Raw genomic sequence first — 20,918 nt, 5'->3', positions numbered from 1 at the left:
TAGTATCGCCGATTGTTTAGAACAACAAACCAGCCAACGGTTTTTGTTTATATACAAATTTTAAAAAAAAATAATTAAATACAACGGCTGACAATAAAATCGAAAAGGAGAGGCAGATAACTGCAAAATAAAAACAAAGAGACAGCACAAACATTTTTGCAATATTCATTCACAATATATGCTTAGTAATGTATTCCGACGATATGGTCATTAATTAGTGAATAGGGATCTCCCATAAAAAGATGATGATTGTAGAATTCTACTGTGATGATACATATGGAAGAGAAGATCATGCCCCTTTAGTATTGGGGAAAGAGAAAATCTAAAAATAGACCATATACAATGATATACTCAAAAACAATCACCGAAATCAATTGAAGCATGGGTCTGGTTGGGATGCATTGGAATTGCCTTTGCATTTGTTCCAAATTAAATGTCCGTCTGTCTGTTTGCCTGTTCATCGTATTCTTCGTATTTGCCATGACGTATTATTCTATTTAAATTTCAGCACAAGCCTAAGCAATCATCAGTTGGTTTAACGAATGGTCAATCAAGACAAATGGCTCATGAAAGTAGGGATGCCAAGAAAGGCATTATCGGTAAGTAATGGGGATTTTGGGATTTTCGATATATCTCAATGACTATATTTTAGTGTGGTATATTAATTTGTTAATGAATTGTTGTCTTGGCACATAAAGCAAGTCTTGTTTCTGGTTCCGGGACATGGGTACTATTGAAAGCAGTCGAGATAGTGCTTGAAGTGTTTGAGAGAAAGATTCGCCGCATAATTTATGAACCAATTTGAATTGATGGAGATTATCAGCGTCGTAATGATGAAGATTATCAGCATCGTATAGAGATTATCAGCATCGTAGGAGGTCCCCGTAGCGCAGAAGTTAGCATGTCCGCCTATGATGCTGAACGCCTGGGTTCGAATCCAGGCGAGACCATCAGAAAAAAATTTTCAGCGGTGGTTTTCCCCTCCTAATGCTGGCAACATTTGTGAGGTACTATGCCATGTAAAACTTCTCTCCAAAGAGGTGTCGCACTGCGGCACGCCGTTCGAACACGTCTATAAAAAAGAGGCCCCTTATCATTGAGCCTAAAACTTCAATCGGACTGCACTCATTGATATGTGGGAATGTTGCCTCTGTTCCTTAGTGGAATGTTCAGGGGCAAAATTTGTTGTATTTGTTGTTTATCAGCGTCGTATGAACCATGAATTGTTAGACGCCAAAAATACAACGCTTGCGTAGGTTGGGTAATGTTGTCAGCCATTAAAGGAAGAAACTGTAACGAAGAGGTCTTTTGAAGAGTATCATGGTGGTACATGTAAACCGGAACAATCAAAAGTCCGAAAGAAAGAAAGTGGCGAAAAACATCTCGAAACTAAGTATCAGAAATTTTAGAGGGAGAGCAGAGGAGCGAAGCGCTTGGAACGCATTTCTCAGTCCGACTAATGAGACAAATGTTCTGTCATAGCCAATTAAAGTAAATAAGACGCAGGCGGAGCGATGAGGCAGCGCTCACCAAGGCACTGGAGACTATTCTAGATATACGACCCATAGACATATAGATTAAGTGTGAGGCAGCAACTCTAGTAAGGAACTCTAGCATTGCCACCTGGAAGATCCAGCTACACAGATGTATCAAAGTGAGGAGATCACAGGGACCGAGATCTGCTTTCGACTACCTGGCCATAATACGGCCCTGCAGGCGGAGATCCGAGAGATTACGAAATGCGTGGGTTGGTGTGTTGTTAACGCAAGGACATTGAGTGTGAACATCCTTATAGATGGTTCAAAACTAGAGAATAAAGTGGACCTGGGGGTCAACATAGCCGGCTAATGGGACAAATGTTCTGTCATAGCCAATTTGAAGTAAAGTAAGCACAGGCAAATCTATGAGTATCACGCCCACTAGGACACTGGAGACTACTCTAGATATTCGACCCATAGACATATAAATTAAGTGTGAGGCAGCCAATGCAGTTACAAGACTTAAGGCGATGTGAGAATGAATAGAGGATAGGAGTAGGTCACACCATCGCCGCATAATCGACAATAGAAAGCCTGGAAAGAATGGAAGAGATTTCCAATTCGATACCTGAGACGAAACTTGAGGTAGAGCGCGAGGCACTGTTGCCAGGGGCACAATTTTGGATTGAAAGATCTCAAGTATTTCCACCTGGAAGATCCAGCTACACAGATGAATCAATGTGAGGAACCCTGGGGGTCTATATTGAGAACCTTTTCACTGATATCTGTTTACGACTACCTGATCATAATTCGGCCCTACAGGGGAGATCGGACCCTCCCCCTAACCCTAATTTTCAGAAACGCCATATCTAGCAGGTAGGTGGTGCGATTTAAGCGAAATTTTGTGTGCTCTCTTATAGTACCCTAAAAATTAAAATTTGGTATCCAAATTTTGGATGGGGTACCTAGGGGGGCTGCCCCACCCTTAAACCTACCAAACATATATTTAGACCAATCACGACAATACGGGACTCAAATGAAAGGTATTTAGGATAAGAAAACGTATCTGATATCCAATTGTCGGACCAAGTGCTAGGGGGACCACCCCTACCCCCAAAAAACACTCCTAAATCGGCTATATTTACTGACCATGGCAATATGGGACTCAAATAAAAGGTATTTGCGAGTAGAATACGAATCTAATATCCAAATGGGGGCCACGTTTTCGGGGGTCCACCCCTTCCTCAAAACCCCCCCCCCCCCAACAGGACTTATTAACTGACCATGGGAATATGGGGTTTAAATAAAAGGTATTTGAGTGTAGAATGCGAATCTGATATCCAGATGTGGGACTAAATTTTTGGCGGGCCGCCTCTCCGTGAAAACATCCCCCAATGGGGACAAATTTACGACCATAGCAATATGGGGCTCAAATGAAAGGTATTTGGGAGTAAAGCACAAATCTGATATCAATGTTCGGGAAAAGTGTCTATGGGGCCACCCCACCCCCACAACACCACCCAAATAGGAAGTATTTGCTGACTATTATAATATGAGGTTTTTAGAGTAAAACACGAATCCGATGTACATTTTCAAGGCCATGTCACTGAGTGGCCGCCCATCCCCCAAAACACCCCCCAAGCCGGTCATGTTTTCCTACTATGGAAATATGGGGCTCAAATTAAAGGTATGTGGGAGTAGACCACGTATCTGATATTAACATTAGGGGCCAACTGTCTAGCGGACCTCCCACCACCATAACAACCCTCAAGTAGGACGTATTTGTTCACCAAGACAATTTGGGTCTTCAAGGACAGTGGAACTAAATATTCATAGTTTTTAGGGCCAATACCTCAAACCGGACATATTTGCTGACTTTTGCAATAAGGAGTTTAAATGAGATTAGAAAACGAATTTGATATCCAATATTGAGGGCAATGGCAATATGGGGTTCGCATAAACGATGCATAGATATATGAGAATAGAGCACGTTGCTGATATATTTTCCGGGCTTAGTGTTTGGGGGACCACCCCAATCCCCAAAACACCCCTAAATCGGGCATATTTACCGACCATGTCAACGTGGAACTTAAATGAAAGGTATTGGGGGGTAGAGCAAGAATTGATACCCATTTTCGGGACAAATTTTCTGGGGGTCTACCCCTTTCCCAAAATACCCCACAAACAGCTATTTTTTACTGACCATCGCAATATGGGGCTCAAATAAAGGTATTTGGGAGTATTTTGGAATATCGTTGATATTTCCCATCAACTTTTAAAAAAGTTCTTCATTGGCATCCCTATTACAGGTATCCGGTACATACGAGTACTACTAAAAGTGTAAAATACATATACTATAGTAAAATTGAAAACAAGAAATTAATTATTTCATTCAGCTAATTTTAAACATTTACGCTCATTGGGGAATTGTTTCATTGCTTCTGCTCATTCTCCTGAGTTTACACGCCATTTTTTTTATGTTCCCTATGCCAATCTGTACTGTTTATGATTGTGATGAATGAGGGTTTGTTACGCCTTTTGAGGTGTCATTTAAATTTCGTTTTTTTTTTCAAATTTCATTCTTTTGATTTTAATTAGAAGTGAGGAGGCATATGTGTAAAAGTTTTTTCTTTTATAATAAAGTCTTTATACAGTTTTCCCTTAGCGGCTCTTTTTCAGTGGTGTCGACTGACTGTCACCATAGAAGCAGCGACTAACTCTGAATGGGTGTTGTTGTTGTTGTTAGTTAGCTTGGCAGCCAACAGAACACCAGATAGTTGGGAGGGAGTCGGCAAAAAAAAGGTGGCTAATGTTTTGGATTTTAATCATTCGATACCGGTTGACAGGCAACATGGAAAATAACGCTAAACTTGGTGCAAATTAAAAGTTTATGATAGACACGCAAACGATATGTCGCCGAAGACAGCCACAGCGACAGCAACAATGGCGGAGACGATGAATGACAGCTTTTGTGCAACAATTAAACGTAATTAGCACAGATTAAATAGGAAAGCTAAGCCGAGAAAAAAAAAACCAACACCAAAAGTGGCACAGTGGCATAAAGAGGGGAGAGGATTAGGCATAGATTTGAATACAAAGACCACAGCTGTCAATAAACTGATTTAGAATTTGGTTAAGCAGCAACTGAATGCTAATTAATTTACACGACAAACTAGTTTTGCAATTAAAAACTAATTTGGAAATGAGATTTTGAAAAGTCTGTCTGTCTGTCTGTAATTAAGGGAGCGCTTTTCATTGGTAATTTTTTCAAAATTGCCGTACCCCACCTACTTTGAACTTGAAACTTGGCTCTAAACGTTATTTGTATTTGTAAGCGCAACAAGAAAAACAATATCTCCTTCAAATCTACATTGAATTCAATGATTAAAAGATTCTTTTGACGGCAAAAGTGTGTTCGTGTACTCAAAAATTTGTGCAAATTTGCACAAAATGTTACTGGAATGCCAAATTGGTCCATGTGTTGGACCCATGAACATTCCACTAAGGAACAGGGCAAACTTTTCACATATCAATGAGTGCAGTCAGATTCATGTTTTAAGCTCAATGATAACGGAGCCTCCTTTTTATAGACGAGTCCGAACGGCGTGCCACTTTGCGACACCTCTTTGGAGAGAAGTTTTACATGGCATAGTACCTCACAAATGTTGCCACCATTTGGTGGGGAAAACTATCGTTGAAATTTTTTTTCTGATGGTCTCGCCAGGATTCGAACCCAAGCGTTAAGCGTCATGGGCTGACATGTAAACCTCTGCGCTACGGTGGCCTCCTGTCATATAAACCGCAGGATTCGAACCCGAGCGTTTAGCGTCATGGCCGGACATGCAAACCTCTGCCCTACGGTGGCCTCCTGTCACACAAACCGATGTCGGATCTTGACTTCTTGAGCAGCTAGAGGACGCAATTCTTATCCGATTTGGCTAAAAGTTTGCACGGAGTGTTCTTGTTTAATCATCAATAAGTGCGCCAAGTACGGCTTAAATAGGTTTATAACCTGATATAGCTCCCATATAAGCCGATCGCGGATCTTGACTTCTTGAGCCGCTAGAGGGCGCAATTATTATCAGATTTGTCCGAAAATTTGCACGGAGTGTTCTGGTTTTATCATCAAAAAGTGCGCCAAGTATGGCTTAAATCGGTTTATAACCTGACATAGCTCCCATATAAACCGATCTCGAATCTTGACTTCTTGAGCCGCTAGAGGGCGCAATTCTTATTCCATTTGGCTGAAAGTTTGCACCGAGTGTTCTGGTTTAATCATCAATAAGTGCGCCAAGTATGGCTTAAATCGGTTTATAACCTGATATAGCTCCCATATAAACCGATCTCGAACCTTGACTTCTTGAGCCGCCAGAGGGCGCAATTCTTATCCGATATGGCTGAAAGTTTGCACGGAGTGTTCTGGTTTAATCATCAATAAATGCGCCAAGTATGGCTAAATCGGTTCATAACCTGATATAGCTCCCATATAAACCTATCTCGGATCTTGACTTCTTGAGCCGCTAGTGGGTGCAATTATTATCCGATATGGCTGAAAGTTTGCACGGAGTGTTCTGGTTTAATCATCAATAAATGCGCCAAGTATGGCTAAATCGGTTCATAACCTGATATAGCTCCCATATAAGCCGATCTCGGATCTTGACTTCTTGAGCCGCCAGAGGGCGCAATTCTTATCCGATATGGCTGAAAGTTTGCACGGAGTGTTCTGGTTTAATCATCAATAAATGCGCCAAGTATGGCTAAATCGGTTCATAACCTGATATAGCTCCCATATAAGCCGATCTCGGATCTTGAATTCTTGAGCCGCTAGAGGGCGCAGTTGATATCCGATTTGGCTCAAATTTTGCATGAAGTGTTTTAACTTCTAACAAATGCGCCAAGTATGGTTCAAATCGGTTCATAACCTGATGTAGCACCCATATAAACAGATCTCCCAATTTTATTTCATGAGCCACTATAGGGCGGAATTCTTATCCGATTTGGCTGAAATGCAAAATGCAAATGCAAATGCAAATTTGCCCATGAACATTCCATTAAGGAACAGGGGCAAACTTCTCACATTTTCTCCCAATTTTATTCCTTGAGCCACTATAGGTCGCAATTCTTATCCGATGTGGTTAAAATTTTTCACAATGAATTCCACTTTGGTCTTCAACAGTCGAACCAAGTATGGCCCCAATTGGTTCATAACTTGCAAATGCAAATGCAAATTTGCCCATAAACATTCCATTAAAGAACAGGATTTAAGTTCAAGTTTAAGCTCAATGATAAGCGGCCTCCCTTTTTACAGCCGAGTCCGAACGGCGTGCCGCAGTGCGACACCTCTTTGTGGAGAAGATTTTACACGGCTGCCATACCAAATGGTACAGTACTTCACAACTGTCGCAAGCATTAAGAGGGGAAAAAAACCGCTGAAATTTTTTATGATGTTCTTGCCTAAATTCGAACTTTGGCGTTCAGCGTCATAGGCGTTCAGCGTCATAGGCGTTCAGCGTCATAGGCGTTCAGCGTCATAGGCGTTCAGCGTCATAGGCGTTCAGCGTCATAGGTGTTCAGCGTCATAGGCGTTCAGCGTCATAGGCGGACATGCTAACCTCTGCGCTACGGTGGCCTCCATCATAACTTGATATAGCTGAAATAGCATAGCAATGCGTATCCATTATCCTTTGTTTGTCTATAAAGAGATGTCGGCCAAAGAACTTACAAATTCGATCCATGGTAAACGCTTTTACTTGTTTTGTTTTTTTTTTTTGCTGTTTACTGGTAGGCCAAGAATGTCAAAAATATTCGTGTTATAGGTCCGTTTATTAGTAATTTAAGGAAACGTGGGCGCTCATATATTTGGCTTTATATGTCCATGTCAGGTGTAACGTAGGAATATGTTTAGGACTTTTTCCAGTAAACGGAGCGGTATCTCATGATCTTGTTTCATGTTTCAATGTCAGTTCCTACTCTATTCCTGCAGCCCTTTTATTTAATACCCAGATTGACAAAAAACTGGCTTTATATCTCTTTGAGGAGGTTTGGCGGCCCTTGAGATACTTGGCTTTCAATATCGTACTCTCCTTTCAATTAGATATACAAACAACAACAAAAATGCTAACTAACATGCCAAGTAGGGCCACACACATAACACCACCACAACACTCTCACCTAAATAGTGATACGAGTACTCTTTCTCACACACATTTACCGGTTGCTTCTCTTACTCTCATTTATCTCATGCTCCCACAATACGGCATTGCATTCACACCCATAACGAATGCTTTAGTAAACAAAAACCAACAACAATTCATTGTGTTTATGCTTGTTCTTGTTTTATTGAAAATTAATTCCTCATTTTCATGGCTTTTCTTTAAGGAAAATTAATTTTTATATATATTCGTCTTTTCTCTGATAAACTATCTTTCGATAGATGGCAATTTCACTAAAATCCATTTAGTCGCTTGGCTGTTATAAACTCGCCGTTTAATAACATATGGGTACCTATTTTATCCACTGTCTTAAGTTGTCTCTATCCACATGTTTTAGAGTGTGTACGACTACAATATCATTTTTCATAATTTCTTTATATGTATTATGATAAACTCTATATTGTTTTTATTTTCATATACTTTATGACATGTCAATTCCACTTGAGAAATCACACGTTGAAACAAATAAAGAAAATGAAACACCAACACCAAGCTAAGACTAAAACTGTAACGCTGTGTGCCAAATCAACAGAAAAAGTAGAAAGACCTGAGAAAAGGCAAAAAAAAAACATAACCGCACAACTGTATTTGGATAGTCTATTGCTTTAATATTTTTCAAAGCTAATTGGGGATAATCTGTTTTAAAGTTTGAAAATAAAACAAAAAACAACCACCAGCCAAGGCAACTACAACTTCAAGGCGCAAAAAGTTGTGAAAATATGTTTAACCACAAAACGCTTTCTTTTTCAATGGCAACACTAAAACTGATAGTCGAGCAAGCAATCATAAAAAAACGAAAAAAAAACTAAAACAAAGTCATGAGTTCAGCTCTAAACTAGGTATGGAGTTGCATGAACTCCAAGTTGAAGGTTTCCAATGGTTGCATACCAACGAACCACACAAGATCTTTCTATTGGATATAGAAAGAAAGAAGCTAAAAATAGATTTGCAAAAAAAAAACTCAACTGAGTAACTGTTGGATATTTAAGTTATCACTGAATGATCAATGATTTGACTACTTTTTCTCAATTTCTATCCTTACTAATTGCTATGAGCTTCTCGTTTTTTCAAGTCAATCATTTTCTTGAAATGTTGCAACAACTTTTGCCATATGCGAGTGAAGCTATCCCACTGCCATTTCGCTATGAACATTTCATTTGCTAAATAGTTTGACCCAGTTCTGGTTTTGAGAAGCGAAAAAATTCACAACAGCGCCACAATAGAGCCTTTAGCAACTTTCAAAAAAAAAAAAAAAAAAAATCTTGGAGATTTGTTGAGATTGTTATAATTTTTTTTTTGTTTTTTGCAGCTGGATTATTTTCTTAGGTTAATGATTTTTAGAAGTAAAAAAAGCAAAAATTCTTCTTGTTAAGATTAGTGCGTAGTTTACTTAGCATTGTTGGGAATGCGAAAACATTTCACCGAAAATTCCTTTGTATTGAGATTAAGGCATTAACGTTAGTAGTTGCCTGGGCTTCACACATAGTTTTTGCAAAGGAAAAGAACAGTTTTTGGTGTAAACATTTTTTGGCATAAACATATTTTTGGAGTATTTTTAGAAGTTAAGGAATTCTAATTTAATTAGATTAGTTACGATAATGGTATTGCTGATATGATATTGGCAGGGCCGAACTTTGGATACCCATCACCTCGGGTATATATGTAAACCACCTTTCGTCAAAATCCGGTGAAAAATGCATTCCTTATGCCTGCCCCATAGCAGCTATATCGAAATATGTTGCGATTTGGACCAAATACTAATAAGTACAAGTCATTGTTCAGTTGTGTATAACAAAATACTGGTCCATTTAGTAGCTATATCTAAAATTAACTGATCTGAACCATATACGACACGGATGTTTAAGAGCCTAACATAATTCACTTTGTCAAATTTCATTGAAATCGGATTATAAATGCGCCTTTAATGGGGCCAAGACTTTAAATCGAAATATCGGATCTGTGCCATATTGCAGAAGTATATCGAGAGAATTAACCTAATTCACTGTCCCAAATTTCGGCGACATCAGACAATAAATGCGCCTTTTATGGACGCAATACCTTAAATCGAGAGATCGGTCCAAATGACAGCTATATTCAAATCTGGACCGATTTGGGCCATATTGAAGAAGAATGTCGAAGTGCCTACTGAAACTCACTGTGCCAAATTTTGGCAAAATCGGACAATAAATGCGCTTTTTATGGACGCAAGACCTTAAATCGAGAGATCGGTCTATATGGCAGCTATATCCGAATCTGTACCTATCGGGGCCAAGTTGGAGAAGATTGTCGAAGTGCCTAATACAACTCACTGTACTAAATTTTGACAAAATCGGACAATAAATGCGCCTTTTATGAACGCAAGACCTTAAATCGAGAGATCGGTCTATATGGCAGCTGTACCAAAATCTAGACCGATCTTTGCCATATTGAAGAAGAATGTCGAGGGGCCTAACACAACTAACAGTCCCAAATTTCGGCGACATCAGACAATAAATGTGCCTTTTATGAGCCCAAGACCTTAAATCGAGAGATAGGTCTGTATGGCAGCTATATCCAAATCTAGACCGATCTTTGCCATATTGCAGAAGAATGTCGAGGGGCTTAACGTAACTCACTGTCCCAAATTTCGGCGACATCAGACAATAAATGCGCCTTTTATGAGCCCAAAATCTTAAATCGAGAGATCGGTCTATATGGCAGCTGTACCCAAATCTGAACCGATCTCGGCCAAATTGAAGAAGAATGTCGAAGAGCCTAATACAACTCACTGTGCCAAATTTTGGCAAAATCGGACAATAAATGTGCCTTTTATGAGCCCAAAACCTTAAATCGAGAGATCGGTCTATATGGCAGCTATATCCAAATCTATACCGATCTGTGCCATATTGCAGAAGTATGTCGAGGGGCTTAACGTAACTCACTGTCCAAAATTTCGGCGAAATCGGACAATAAATGCGCCTTTTATGGCCTCAAAACCTTAAATCGAGAGATCGGTCTATACGGCAGCTATATCCAAATCTAGACCGATCTTTGCCATATTGCAGAAGAATGTCGAGGGGCCTAACACAACTCACTGTTCCCAATTTCAGCAAAATCGGATAATAAATGTGGCTTTTAATGGCCCAGAGCCTTAAATCGAGAGATTGGTCTATATGGCAGCTATATCCAAATCTGGACCCATCTGTGCCATACTGCAGAAGTATGTCGAGGGGCTTAACTTAACTCACTGTCCAAAATTTCGGCGAAATCGGACAATAAATGCGCCTTTTATGAGCCCAAAACCTTAAATCAAGAGATCGGTCTCTATGGCAGCTATATCCAAATCTGGACCGATTTGTGCCATATTGCAGAAGTATGTCGAGTGGCTTAACGTTACTCACTGTCCACAATTTCGGCGAAATCGGACAATAAATGCGCCTTTTATGGCCTCAAAACCTTAAATCGAGAGATCGGCCTATATGACAGCTATATCCAAATCTGGGCGGATTTGTGCCATATTGCAGAAGTATGTCGAGGGGCTTAATTTAACTCACTGTCCCAAATTTCGGCGACATCAGACAATAAATGCACCTTTTATGAGCCCAAAACCTTAAATCGGGAGATCGGTCTATATGACTCCTATATTCAAATCCGGACCGATCTGGGCCAAATTGGAGAAAAATATCGAAGTGCCCAATACAACTCACTGTGCCAAATTTTATGGACGCAATACTTCCAAGGAAATTCTCCTACGAGGCTCGGAAGGAGTAATGCCTCAAGGGTCTTTGCTACTGGTGAGAGAAAGGAGATCCGTCTGTTCGACTCCCCAAACTCGGGTCCTTGCAAGGCTTCAGTAGCGGGATCACTCTGCCCATTTTCCAGACATCGGGAACTATAAGAGTGTTCCAAGATGGTTTGAGAACAGTAGTAAGGTACTCAACAGGTACTCAAGACCAGTTTGCCTAAACCGGTGCCTAAGTTACATTGCTCCAAGTGTTTCAGCCACAAATTCCACTTATGTTCGTTGACTTCCCATGTTTATTTCCAGATTCAGCTCGCTGAGTCTGGTGTTAGTGGGGTCCGTACAACGAATCCCATCACGCCCGTCTGCGAGTACCATTCACTGTCTGTGCTGGGAAATTGGGTCGCACTTGGGGTATTCGACTGGTTGGTATAAAGCGAGCGGTTGCTGTGTTAATGATGTCTCGGAATTTCCTCCCGGCAACTAGCACATCCGAGGGGGTAGAAGTTCACTGAAGCGCGATTGGTGAACTCTCTGAAGCCCAATCGGCCTCCTTCTGATTGATAAACGTCCGGCGATGGTGAGAATTATAGGGATGGGGAAGATGACGGCTTGCCAGGATACGTCACTCAGGAGATCAGGGGATACAATGGAAATATCTGGCAAGTGGGGGCATCCTTATTCACCGTGCAAAACGTGGAGCCAAAGCCATGTCACGCTGTTCATTACCTAGGGGAGAATGCCATGAAATGTGATGCAAAAGTCCCCTAGAACCAGACGATTATGGGCAGATAGTAACCCACTTGGGATTGTAAGCTTGGCCATTAATTGGGACACAGCTACCAACCCGCGGTATGTAAACGTTGTTTAGCTCTATCTCGGTAGTACCAGACCTGACAGTAGCGCCAGGCGCAGGCGAGATGGGTCTATATTGCACGGAATGGTGTATCACGAAGGCTAATCCCCCACCTCCATCCCTGGAGCGATCCTTACGTAGCACATTGTATCCGTAACAACTGTACAAGCTGCAGGTGTTGGTCAACTAAAATCCACAATCTCGTCGATCTTGCCACGGAGACCGTTGCAGTTCAATTGCAGAAATTATACACTTCCCGGCACTGGCCAGGCAATATTGGGGCTGGGATGCTGCTATTGCATATATTGCCGCACGGGAGTGGTCGGGGTGTCACATAGTCCGATGACGAGCGCGCAGAAGGCGACGGCGATGACGACGACCTTTGTGACCCACTGCTGTCTATGTTCGCACAGCACCTTGCAACATGTTCAGTATGACTATACTCCCGTAGTGATGTGAGGCCAGAGCAAGATCGGAAATGTACCCACTCCATGCACCGATTACACCTCACGGACACCGACCGATGATGGAGGCGGTTCTGGCAAACGGAACAGAACCCGGCACGGACCAGAATCGTGAGGAGAAGGCACACCGAGATGCGCCTTACCCATGACGAAAAACGACGAACACGTACACTGAGGCGGCAGCCCTTGCCGATGAAGGATTCCATCGGGTCAATCCGGTGCGTACAACCGGCTGCCATGGGATTGATATGGCAGCTGTATCCAAAAACATAACAGCTGTGGTGGTGGTATCAGGTCGTAGCATCTCAGCTTACTGTATGATCCGACTTTATTTGACGTCGGACATGTCTGCACATAGTCGAACGAAAGATATGACAATTCTTACCGAATCCGGAAATAAATCGTTTCGACAAGTCTGAGGCAATACATTTTTTCTATTCTGTCATTAATCGTCACGATTTCTGTACGTCGGAGGGATGTTTTGTTTGGTTCAAAAAATCGGACCGATTCGTCAGCAAAATTATCTGCATCATCGATGCGAAGTCGTTCACGAATTCGTTCCCAATTCGGAACGACATAAAATTTCCCATCAGAATTTCCCTGGAATTTTTCTCAGACATGGCAGTACGATATGACGGTTAATAAGTCGGATCTACCTCAGCCGTGTCGTTCCAACAACATGACAACCTCTTTTCTTGTTTTTAGTTACGATGTCGGACCGAAATAGGAAAATTTTGTTAACTCGGATGTAGTCGGCTACTCATATTTCGACTGGTGGAGAGGCTACTCCAGGCTCCACTAGCCGACTGGTCAAAAGGGGGTTTTGATGAAGGCACCAGCTTCGAGATATAAGGTTATTTCTAAGAAATTGGCATAATAAAGCCACATCGCTCTCAGGTTTATTTACAGGTTTGGTACGAATGATCCTAAAACTCTCACCGATGAGGAGAATGACTCCTTTAATTGGGCTCGGAGATTCGCTGAACGGCCTACACCAAAGGCTATATGGATAGATTCGGAAGCAGCCCCACAATCAGCCAAAAGTCAGCGGTCACCTGGGGGCACCACATGCCCAAAAAAACTAAGGTGAACACTAGTAAAGTGGGTTCAAGGACCTTTGCTTATGTCGCTAAGAACAGCTAGGTGATGGTACTCGTCGACAAGGTAGAAGAAAATGGCTGCATATGTACGAACAATTGGAGTTGGAAAGCCAATGGACTATCATCTGCATACTCCTACGTCCTCGCGGAATGGTCTGGGCTTCCTAAGATACATATGCTCTTAAAGAGGTTGGAATAATGAAAGGTGCATTGCTCTCAGGTTTATTGAGAGCTTTGGTGCGTGTGATTTTTAAGCTCTCACCGATAAGCAGAGAGAGACTCCCTTAATTGAGCTAAGGGATTCGCTGAACGGCCTACACCAAAGGCTATACGGCTAGATTCGGAAGCTGCACCGCAGTCATCCAAAAAGCTGCGGTCTCCTGATGGGCATTCCAAGCCCATCGGAACTTAAAAGGTTGTAACATTAAAATTCATATCGCTCTCAGGTTTATTGGAAGGCTTGTTGCGAATGATCCTTAAACCTCACCGATAAGGAGGGAGGCTCCCTGAATTGGGCTGGAACATTCACTACACAGGTTACCCTAGGTTAGGTTAGGTTTAAGAGGCAGTCTGACATTAGACTCACTTAGACGTTTTCGTTCATTGTGATATCACAGGAACAGAAGAAGGAAGATGCCTCCTAGTTCCTACCGTTGCACCATCCAGATCGCTGACAAAGTCCAAGAACTTGCCAATGTTCACATCCGCTAAATCAGCTAGGTTCTCAAAGAAATGAGAAACTAATGTGGAACTCCTTCTGACTGCCAGTGCGGCACACACACAGAAGGTGTTCTATAGTCTCTTCTTCTTCGATGTTCTCACAGCTTCTGCAAAAGTCGCTGCTGGCAACCTTCAGTCTGTCAGCATGTTTTCCGTTTAGACAATGACCTGTCATGACGAACACAGTGACTGAGACATCTGTTCTAGCTAATGACAGCAAAGCGGTAGACTTCTTCAAGTCTAGATTAGGACACATAGTTTCGGAATGCTCACAGCCCCCTAGTCTCGCAAGTTCATCCGGGAGATCTCTGTGACCCGGTACCCAGAACAGGTGAATTTTAAACTGTTTTGCCATCTCGTTGAGATGGTCACATAGTTTGGAATGCTCACAGCCCCCTAGTCTCGCAAGTTCATCCGGGAGATCTCTGTGACCCGGTACCCAAAACAGGTGAATTTTAAACTGTTTTGCCATCTCGTTGAGAGATCTGCTACAGTCGAGGGCGGTTTTTGTGTTCAGAAATAGGTTCTCCAGGGATTTAATGGCTGCCTGGCTGTCTGAGAAGATATCAATGCCAGGTTAACCTAAGGGCTACACGTCTAGATTTGGAAACGGCAACGCAGTCAGCCTAAAAGCTGCGATCACCTGTAGGGTATTCCCTGCCCAAAAAAACTCTATGAATAAGTTTTTCTTTCATAATAAAGCCGGGATAGAAAAATGTTCAATAAATAGGAATATTTTTGGCAATTTGTATATCATGCGGTCCCTAATTACTCTTCGCAATTTTACAATTCTTCAATAAGCTCTATGGTACTTACCATAACACTATTGTTATCGTAGTCCTCAGATAAACTGCTTTTGCCGCTGGCACTACTGGTGCCAATACCCAAATCGCTTAAATCGTTCGACTCATCTTCGGTGTAGACAGCCAAAGAGGCTAATTTTTTGAGAGCAGGTCGGCCAACGCGATCAACTCTGTAAAGAATAAAGGCAAAAAGTTTAATAAATTTTATTTTCTCATATAAAAGGCGTTAACATACCTATCTTCAATCATTTCGGAAAATGTTTTCGATTTTCTGCGAGTGCGATCATGTTCTTCCAATTCCAATTTCTTAACCTCCACCACACGATCGATGATGTGCTCAACACGTTTTCTACGTGATGACTTCCAATTGTCCAGATTCTAAAACAAAGAAGCCACCAAAGCCGAATAGGCAAAGCGTAGGCATGAAATTGGTTTTGGGTAGGGCCGCCAGTTGTTGTCATCGTCATCGTCATCATCATTAACATCAACGATAAGGTTGCAATTGTTTATATGATGGTCACATGCAAAGAGAGTTGAAAGAAAGGAAAAACACAAACGCAAGGTAAGTTAAGAATGTTGTTGTTATTGTCATCATCATTAATGGCTACTGTTGGGCTTAAGTAAATATTTAAACATTTTCAAAACAATTCACATTTCTAAATGAATTTTTTGTGTTAACCAAAGGAGAGAGAAAGTTTGGTGGTTGTGTCATGCAATTGCTTTGAATTACAACAGTTTTGTTTTTCAAAACTTTTGTTGAAGAGCCCAAATTGTTTTAAGAATCATTTGCTTATTGCTTTCATGTTGATGATGATCATCATGATCATTATCTTCGCAGCCGTTATCAGGGGCCTGTGTTTGGAATATTTAATTGGCCTTTAATTTTTGAAACTTCAAAGAATTTTCAAAAATTTCACCTGTTCATCATCATGTTGTGATTTCAAACTTAGCTCTGGCCCCCCATTGAAATTGATTGGCTGTATGCTATCACTTCACCCTCCCTGGAAATTGAAAACTCAAAGTGATCGTTATGACTAGCAAAACATTAGAGCAGGCGGCTGGCTCCAACCAACCAAGCCCCTATCCATTGCATTATGGAAGTCATTAATGATCTGTGTTTGGTTAATGATTCTTATCACGTCTATTTAGAATGAAAATCTAGACAAAGAAACTTTTTTTTGTTTCATTACACCCATTAAGGTTCAAGGTAATGAGCTTTATGTGCAAAATTAGAAAGAAAACTTGAATTTTCAATGGCAAGTTCGTGCAAAGTGGGGGTTCTTAAAATTTACTTTGCACTGAAAATAGAAAATCGTTTTTAAATCCTAACGGAAATGAAGCTCAGTATAGGGGGTGCTTTAGGGCGTACCCCAAAACACTTCGCTCCAAAGCTTGCATATCAAATTCGTTTTATACTCTCAAATACCTTTTATTTGAGTCCCATATTGTCATAATGGGTCAAATAACCCAAGACTTGAACGCAAATTTTAAAGTCATATTCGTAATCTACTCCCTAATACCTTTCATTTGAGTCCCATATAGCCATGGTCGGCTAATATGCCCATTTGGGGGTATTTGGGGGGGTGGGCGACCTCCCATTACTTGGACCTAATGTTTTATGCCAAATTTGTAATCTACTGCCGAATACTTTTCATTTGAGTCCCATATTGACATGAACTTCGAATATATCTGTTTGGAGGAGTTTTGTGGTTGGAGGGAGGGGGCCCGCTGCGTACTTGGACTCACATTTTAATACCATATTCGTTTTCTGGTATCCAATACCTTTCATTTGATACCCTTATTGAGCCTATTGGACCACTTTCGGATATGGGTTACGTTTTTGGGGTAAGGGGGAGGATCCGCCTCCACCCGATATCAAAAAATTATATAGCCTATGTTTCCTTCCAGACAAACGTACACAATCTACGAAAATTTTAAGAAAATCGGTTCAGCCAAGTATCATATAGTCATAATGGGTCTAATGGCATTTTCGAGGGGTAGCGTAACCCCCTATACTTCGATCTGATTTTGTATGCCAGATTCGAAATCTACTCCCGAATACCTTTCATTAGAGCCACATATTGAAATAAACGTCCAATATGTCTGTTTTGTAAGAGTTTTGGGGTTGGGGCGGCCCGATGGGTACTTAGACTCAAATTTTAATACCGTATTCATATTCTACTCTCTCATACCTTTCATTTGATACCTATATTGTCCCGATCGGTCCACTTGTGATTTTGGGTTATGTTTTTGGCATAAGGGGGAGGGTCCGTCCCCCCTCCGATACCGAAAAATTACATAGCCTATGTTTCCTTCCAGACCAACCTACACGAGAAAATCGATCCTGCCGTTTTTCAGTCTATAGGGAACTAACAAAACGAGTTCCATATATCTGTGATTGGCTGAAGTGTCCATTTTGGGCGTTTTAGTGGACGTTCGTCTGTCTGTCGAAAGCACGCTAACTTTCGAAGGAGTTAAGCTAGCCGTTTGAAATTTTGCATGAATACTTCTTTTTAGCGTAGGTCGGTTGGGATTGTAAATGGGCCATATCGGTTTATGTTTTGATATAGCTGCCATATAAACCGATCTGTGGTCTTGACTTCTTGAGCCTCCAGAGGGCGCAATTCTCGTCCGATTTGACTGAAATTTTACATGAGGTGTTTTGTCATGATTTCCATCGACTGTGCTAAGTATGGTTGAAATCGGTTCATAACCTTATATAGCTGTCATGTAAACCGATTTGGGGTCTTGACTTCTTGAACCTCTAGAGGGCGTAATTCCTATCCGATATGGCTGAAAATTTGCAGGACGTGTTTCGTCATGACTTCCAGCAACCGTGCCAACGATGATTCAAATCGGTCTATAAACTGATATAGCTGCCATATAAACCGATCTTGAATCTTGCCTTCTTGAGCCACTAGAGCACGCAATTCTTAACCGATTTGACTGATATTTGGCATGAGATGTTTTTTTTTATGATTTTAAACTACTTTGCCAAGTATGGAAGAAATCGGTGCATAACCTGATATAGCTGTCATATAAACCGATCGGGGGTCTTGACTTCTTGAGCCTTTAGAGGGCGGAAATTCCATAACCTGACATAGCTGCCATATAAACCGATCTGGGATCTTGACTTCTTGAGCCTCTCTAGGGCGCAATAATTATCTGATTTGGGTGAAATTTTTTACAACGGCTTCTCCCATGACCTTCAACATACGTGTCAAATATGGTATGAATCGGTCTATAGCCTTATGCAGCTCCCCTATAAAACGATCTCCCTATTTTACATTTTGTAGTAGTGTTTATTGCCATTTGTCTTTAATCGCATAATGTCATTTGCCGGAAATCGATTCCACATACCAACCGTTCGTATGCGAAATAAGAATTATCTCTATAATGCATTACCAGGTCCGCTGGCCAATCAATTACAAACGGGGTGAGTTCCTGGAATGGCTAGTATCCCTGAAAAACATCCTTACATCAGGAAAAAGAAGACGAATAGCTGACGAACACACACCATAAAAATACCGCTAGAACAGCGCCAAACAACTCACATTGTGACGATGTTTAAGGGAGGCGATAGAGTTGGGTACCCTACTCTCCCCAATCAATGCCATCGCTCTACTCTGTACACGGTCCAGTAGCTCCAGGGATGATTTTGAAGCTTCCGCTTATACATGTGAGTTGTACTCCATTTTCAGCCTTATGAAAGTGGTATAGATGTTAAGAAGATCGGAGGACATCAAGAGCTTCTGATTGCTCAACATCTATACCATTGATAGACAATGGTATAGATGGGTCAGCGAATCGTTTGTGTGACAACAAGAGATTAATGTCACCCGGAAATGAGTAGATCGGATTGTCTGACTCAACGGAGAAAGAACAGAGCCCTGGGGTACACCTGCGGTCAATTTATGCTCATTGGATGAGAACCCTTTTACAATGACTCGTTTAGTGTGATCTCCACGAAAGCTCGAAATAAATCAAACGAAGCCATGACCGGCACCAAATGTGACAAGCTTTGATAGTAGTGCACCATGCCGGACCCTATCAAATGCCTTCAAGATATCCAGAGCCATAACCTTGCACTCACCAAACTGGTGAATTGAGCGACTCCAACGTTTCGACAGAAATGCCATGAGATGGCCCGTGGGGCGATTTCTGCGGAACCCATACTGTTGATGACTAAAAAGGCCATTCGACTCTAAATACCTCACAAGATGGTGATTAACTCCGTAACGTTGGAGAGAGTAGAGTATATCGCAATTGGCCGGTACTTGTTCGCCTCACCCTTCTAGGGTATTGGCTGAACGTTCGCAAACTTCCAGCGAACCGGGAAAACTCCCGCACGGTAGGCAAAGTTGAAAAGGTTGCACAATGAATGAGTAAGAGTCATAGAATACTTGCGCAAGACAAGCGTTGATATGGCATCCAGGCCCGGGGATTTATTAGCGCCTGGATTCTCAGGAACCCTTTTAACTCCACGAGTTTGAAAAAATATCTGGAGCATGACGCCAGATACATTTTTGATTAAGGGGAGTATTTGATTGGTATCCGGCAGGGAAGAGTTCCCTGCAAATATATCAGCCATCAGGTTAGCCTTATCAACCGGGTCAGTGAACGTTTGATCATCCTTAACAAGTGTGGGGATAGATGAAGAACTACCCTTTTCACAAACGACCAAAAGCTCTTACTTCCTCGGGTAGAAGCAAGAACCTTAGCCCGTAGGTGCTGTTCGTACAGAAATTTTTCGCACTTAAACATTTTGGCACACGAAAATCTTGTCTGCTTGCGCAGCAGTTCAGTATTGGCATTTTTATCGAAATGCCAGTTACTGAATCCCATCTCTTTCGATCTGACAGCATCTCCGATGTCTGGTTAAACCAAATTTGGGTCTGATTTAGCCGTTATATTCTTAACTGGAATAAATGTCCTCATTCCATTAACTCTCCCCCATACCGCCATTTTTCAAAAATGCCAGATCGCGGAGATGGGTGCACCGTTTTAAGCGAATTTTTGTATGCCGCCTAATGATACCCCAAAAACACGAAATAGAAAGAATAGAGTACGTACTTGGCAAAAAAATTTCATCCTTAATGTCGGGAGGGGTCCCCAACCCCCAAAAACAGTACCCAACAGGACACTATTACCGCTTGACACAGCATGACTATGATCACCACACAGTTTGGAACTCTCAGCTCCGATTTTGTGTGGAGTTCATCGTCATTGCGAGAAGCTTAGCTAAGAGCGTCCATGGGTTGCGGATAGTGGATGGTCCATATACGGAGTAGCTGCAACTGCAGTCGCGGACAATCACCGGTATCGACTGGAGAGATTATGGACTGGAGAGAGTATCGACTGGAGAGAGTATCGACTAGAGAGAGTATGGACTGGAGAGAGTATCGACTGGAGAGACTATCGACAGGAGAGAGTATCGACTGAAGAGAGTATCGACTGGAGAGAGTATCGACTGAAGAGAGTATCGACTGGAGAGAGTATCGACTGGAGAAAGTATCGACTGGAGAGAGTATCGACTGGAGAGAGTATCGACTGGAGAGAGTATC

The 20,918-nt window shown here is 41.7% G+C and overlaps 1 protein-coding gene across 8 annotated transcripts in view; it reads right to left on the bottom strand.

Annotated features, from left to right (window-relative positions):
* The window catches only part of LOC106085845 (uncharacterized protein CG43427), a 497,194-nt gene that overhangs the window by 81,560 nt on the left and 394,716 nt on the right, over positions 1-20,918 (bottom strand). For all 8 annotated transcript variants that reach the window (XM_059363470.1, XM_059363474.1, XM_059363471.1 and 5 more), the window contains 2 exons: positions 15,590-15,732; positions 15,368-15,524 (listed from right to left, as the gene is read on the bottom strand). In XM_059363470.1, the coding sequence (XP_059219453.1) occupies positions 15,368-15,524; positions 15,590-15,732 (300 nt within the window). The remainder of the gene's footprint in view (positions 1-15,367; positions 15,525-15,589; positions 15,733-20,918) is intronic.

This window comes from Stomoxys calcitrans, chromosome 2 (assembly GCF_963082655.1).
Source record: "Stomoxys calcitrans chromosome 2, idStoCalc2.1, whole genome shotgun sequence".
In the NCBI taxonomy this organism is placed as follows: domain Eukaryota; kingdom Metazoa; phylum Arthropoda; class Insecta; order Diptera; family Muscidae; genus Stomoxys; species Stomoxys calcitrans.
Note: the sequence above shows the minus strand (reverse complement) of the source record. Positions and strands in the feature narration are given on the sequence as shown.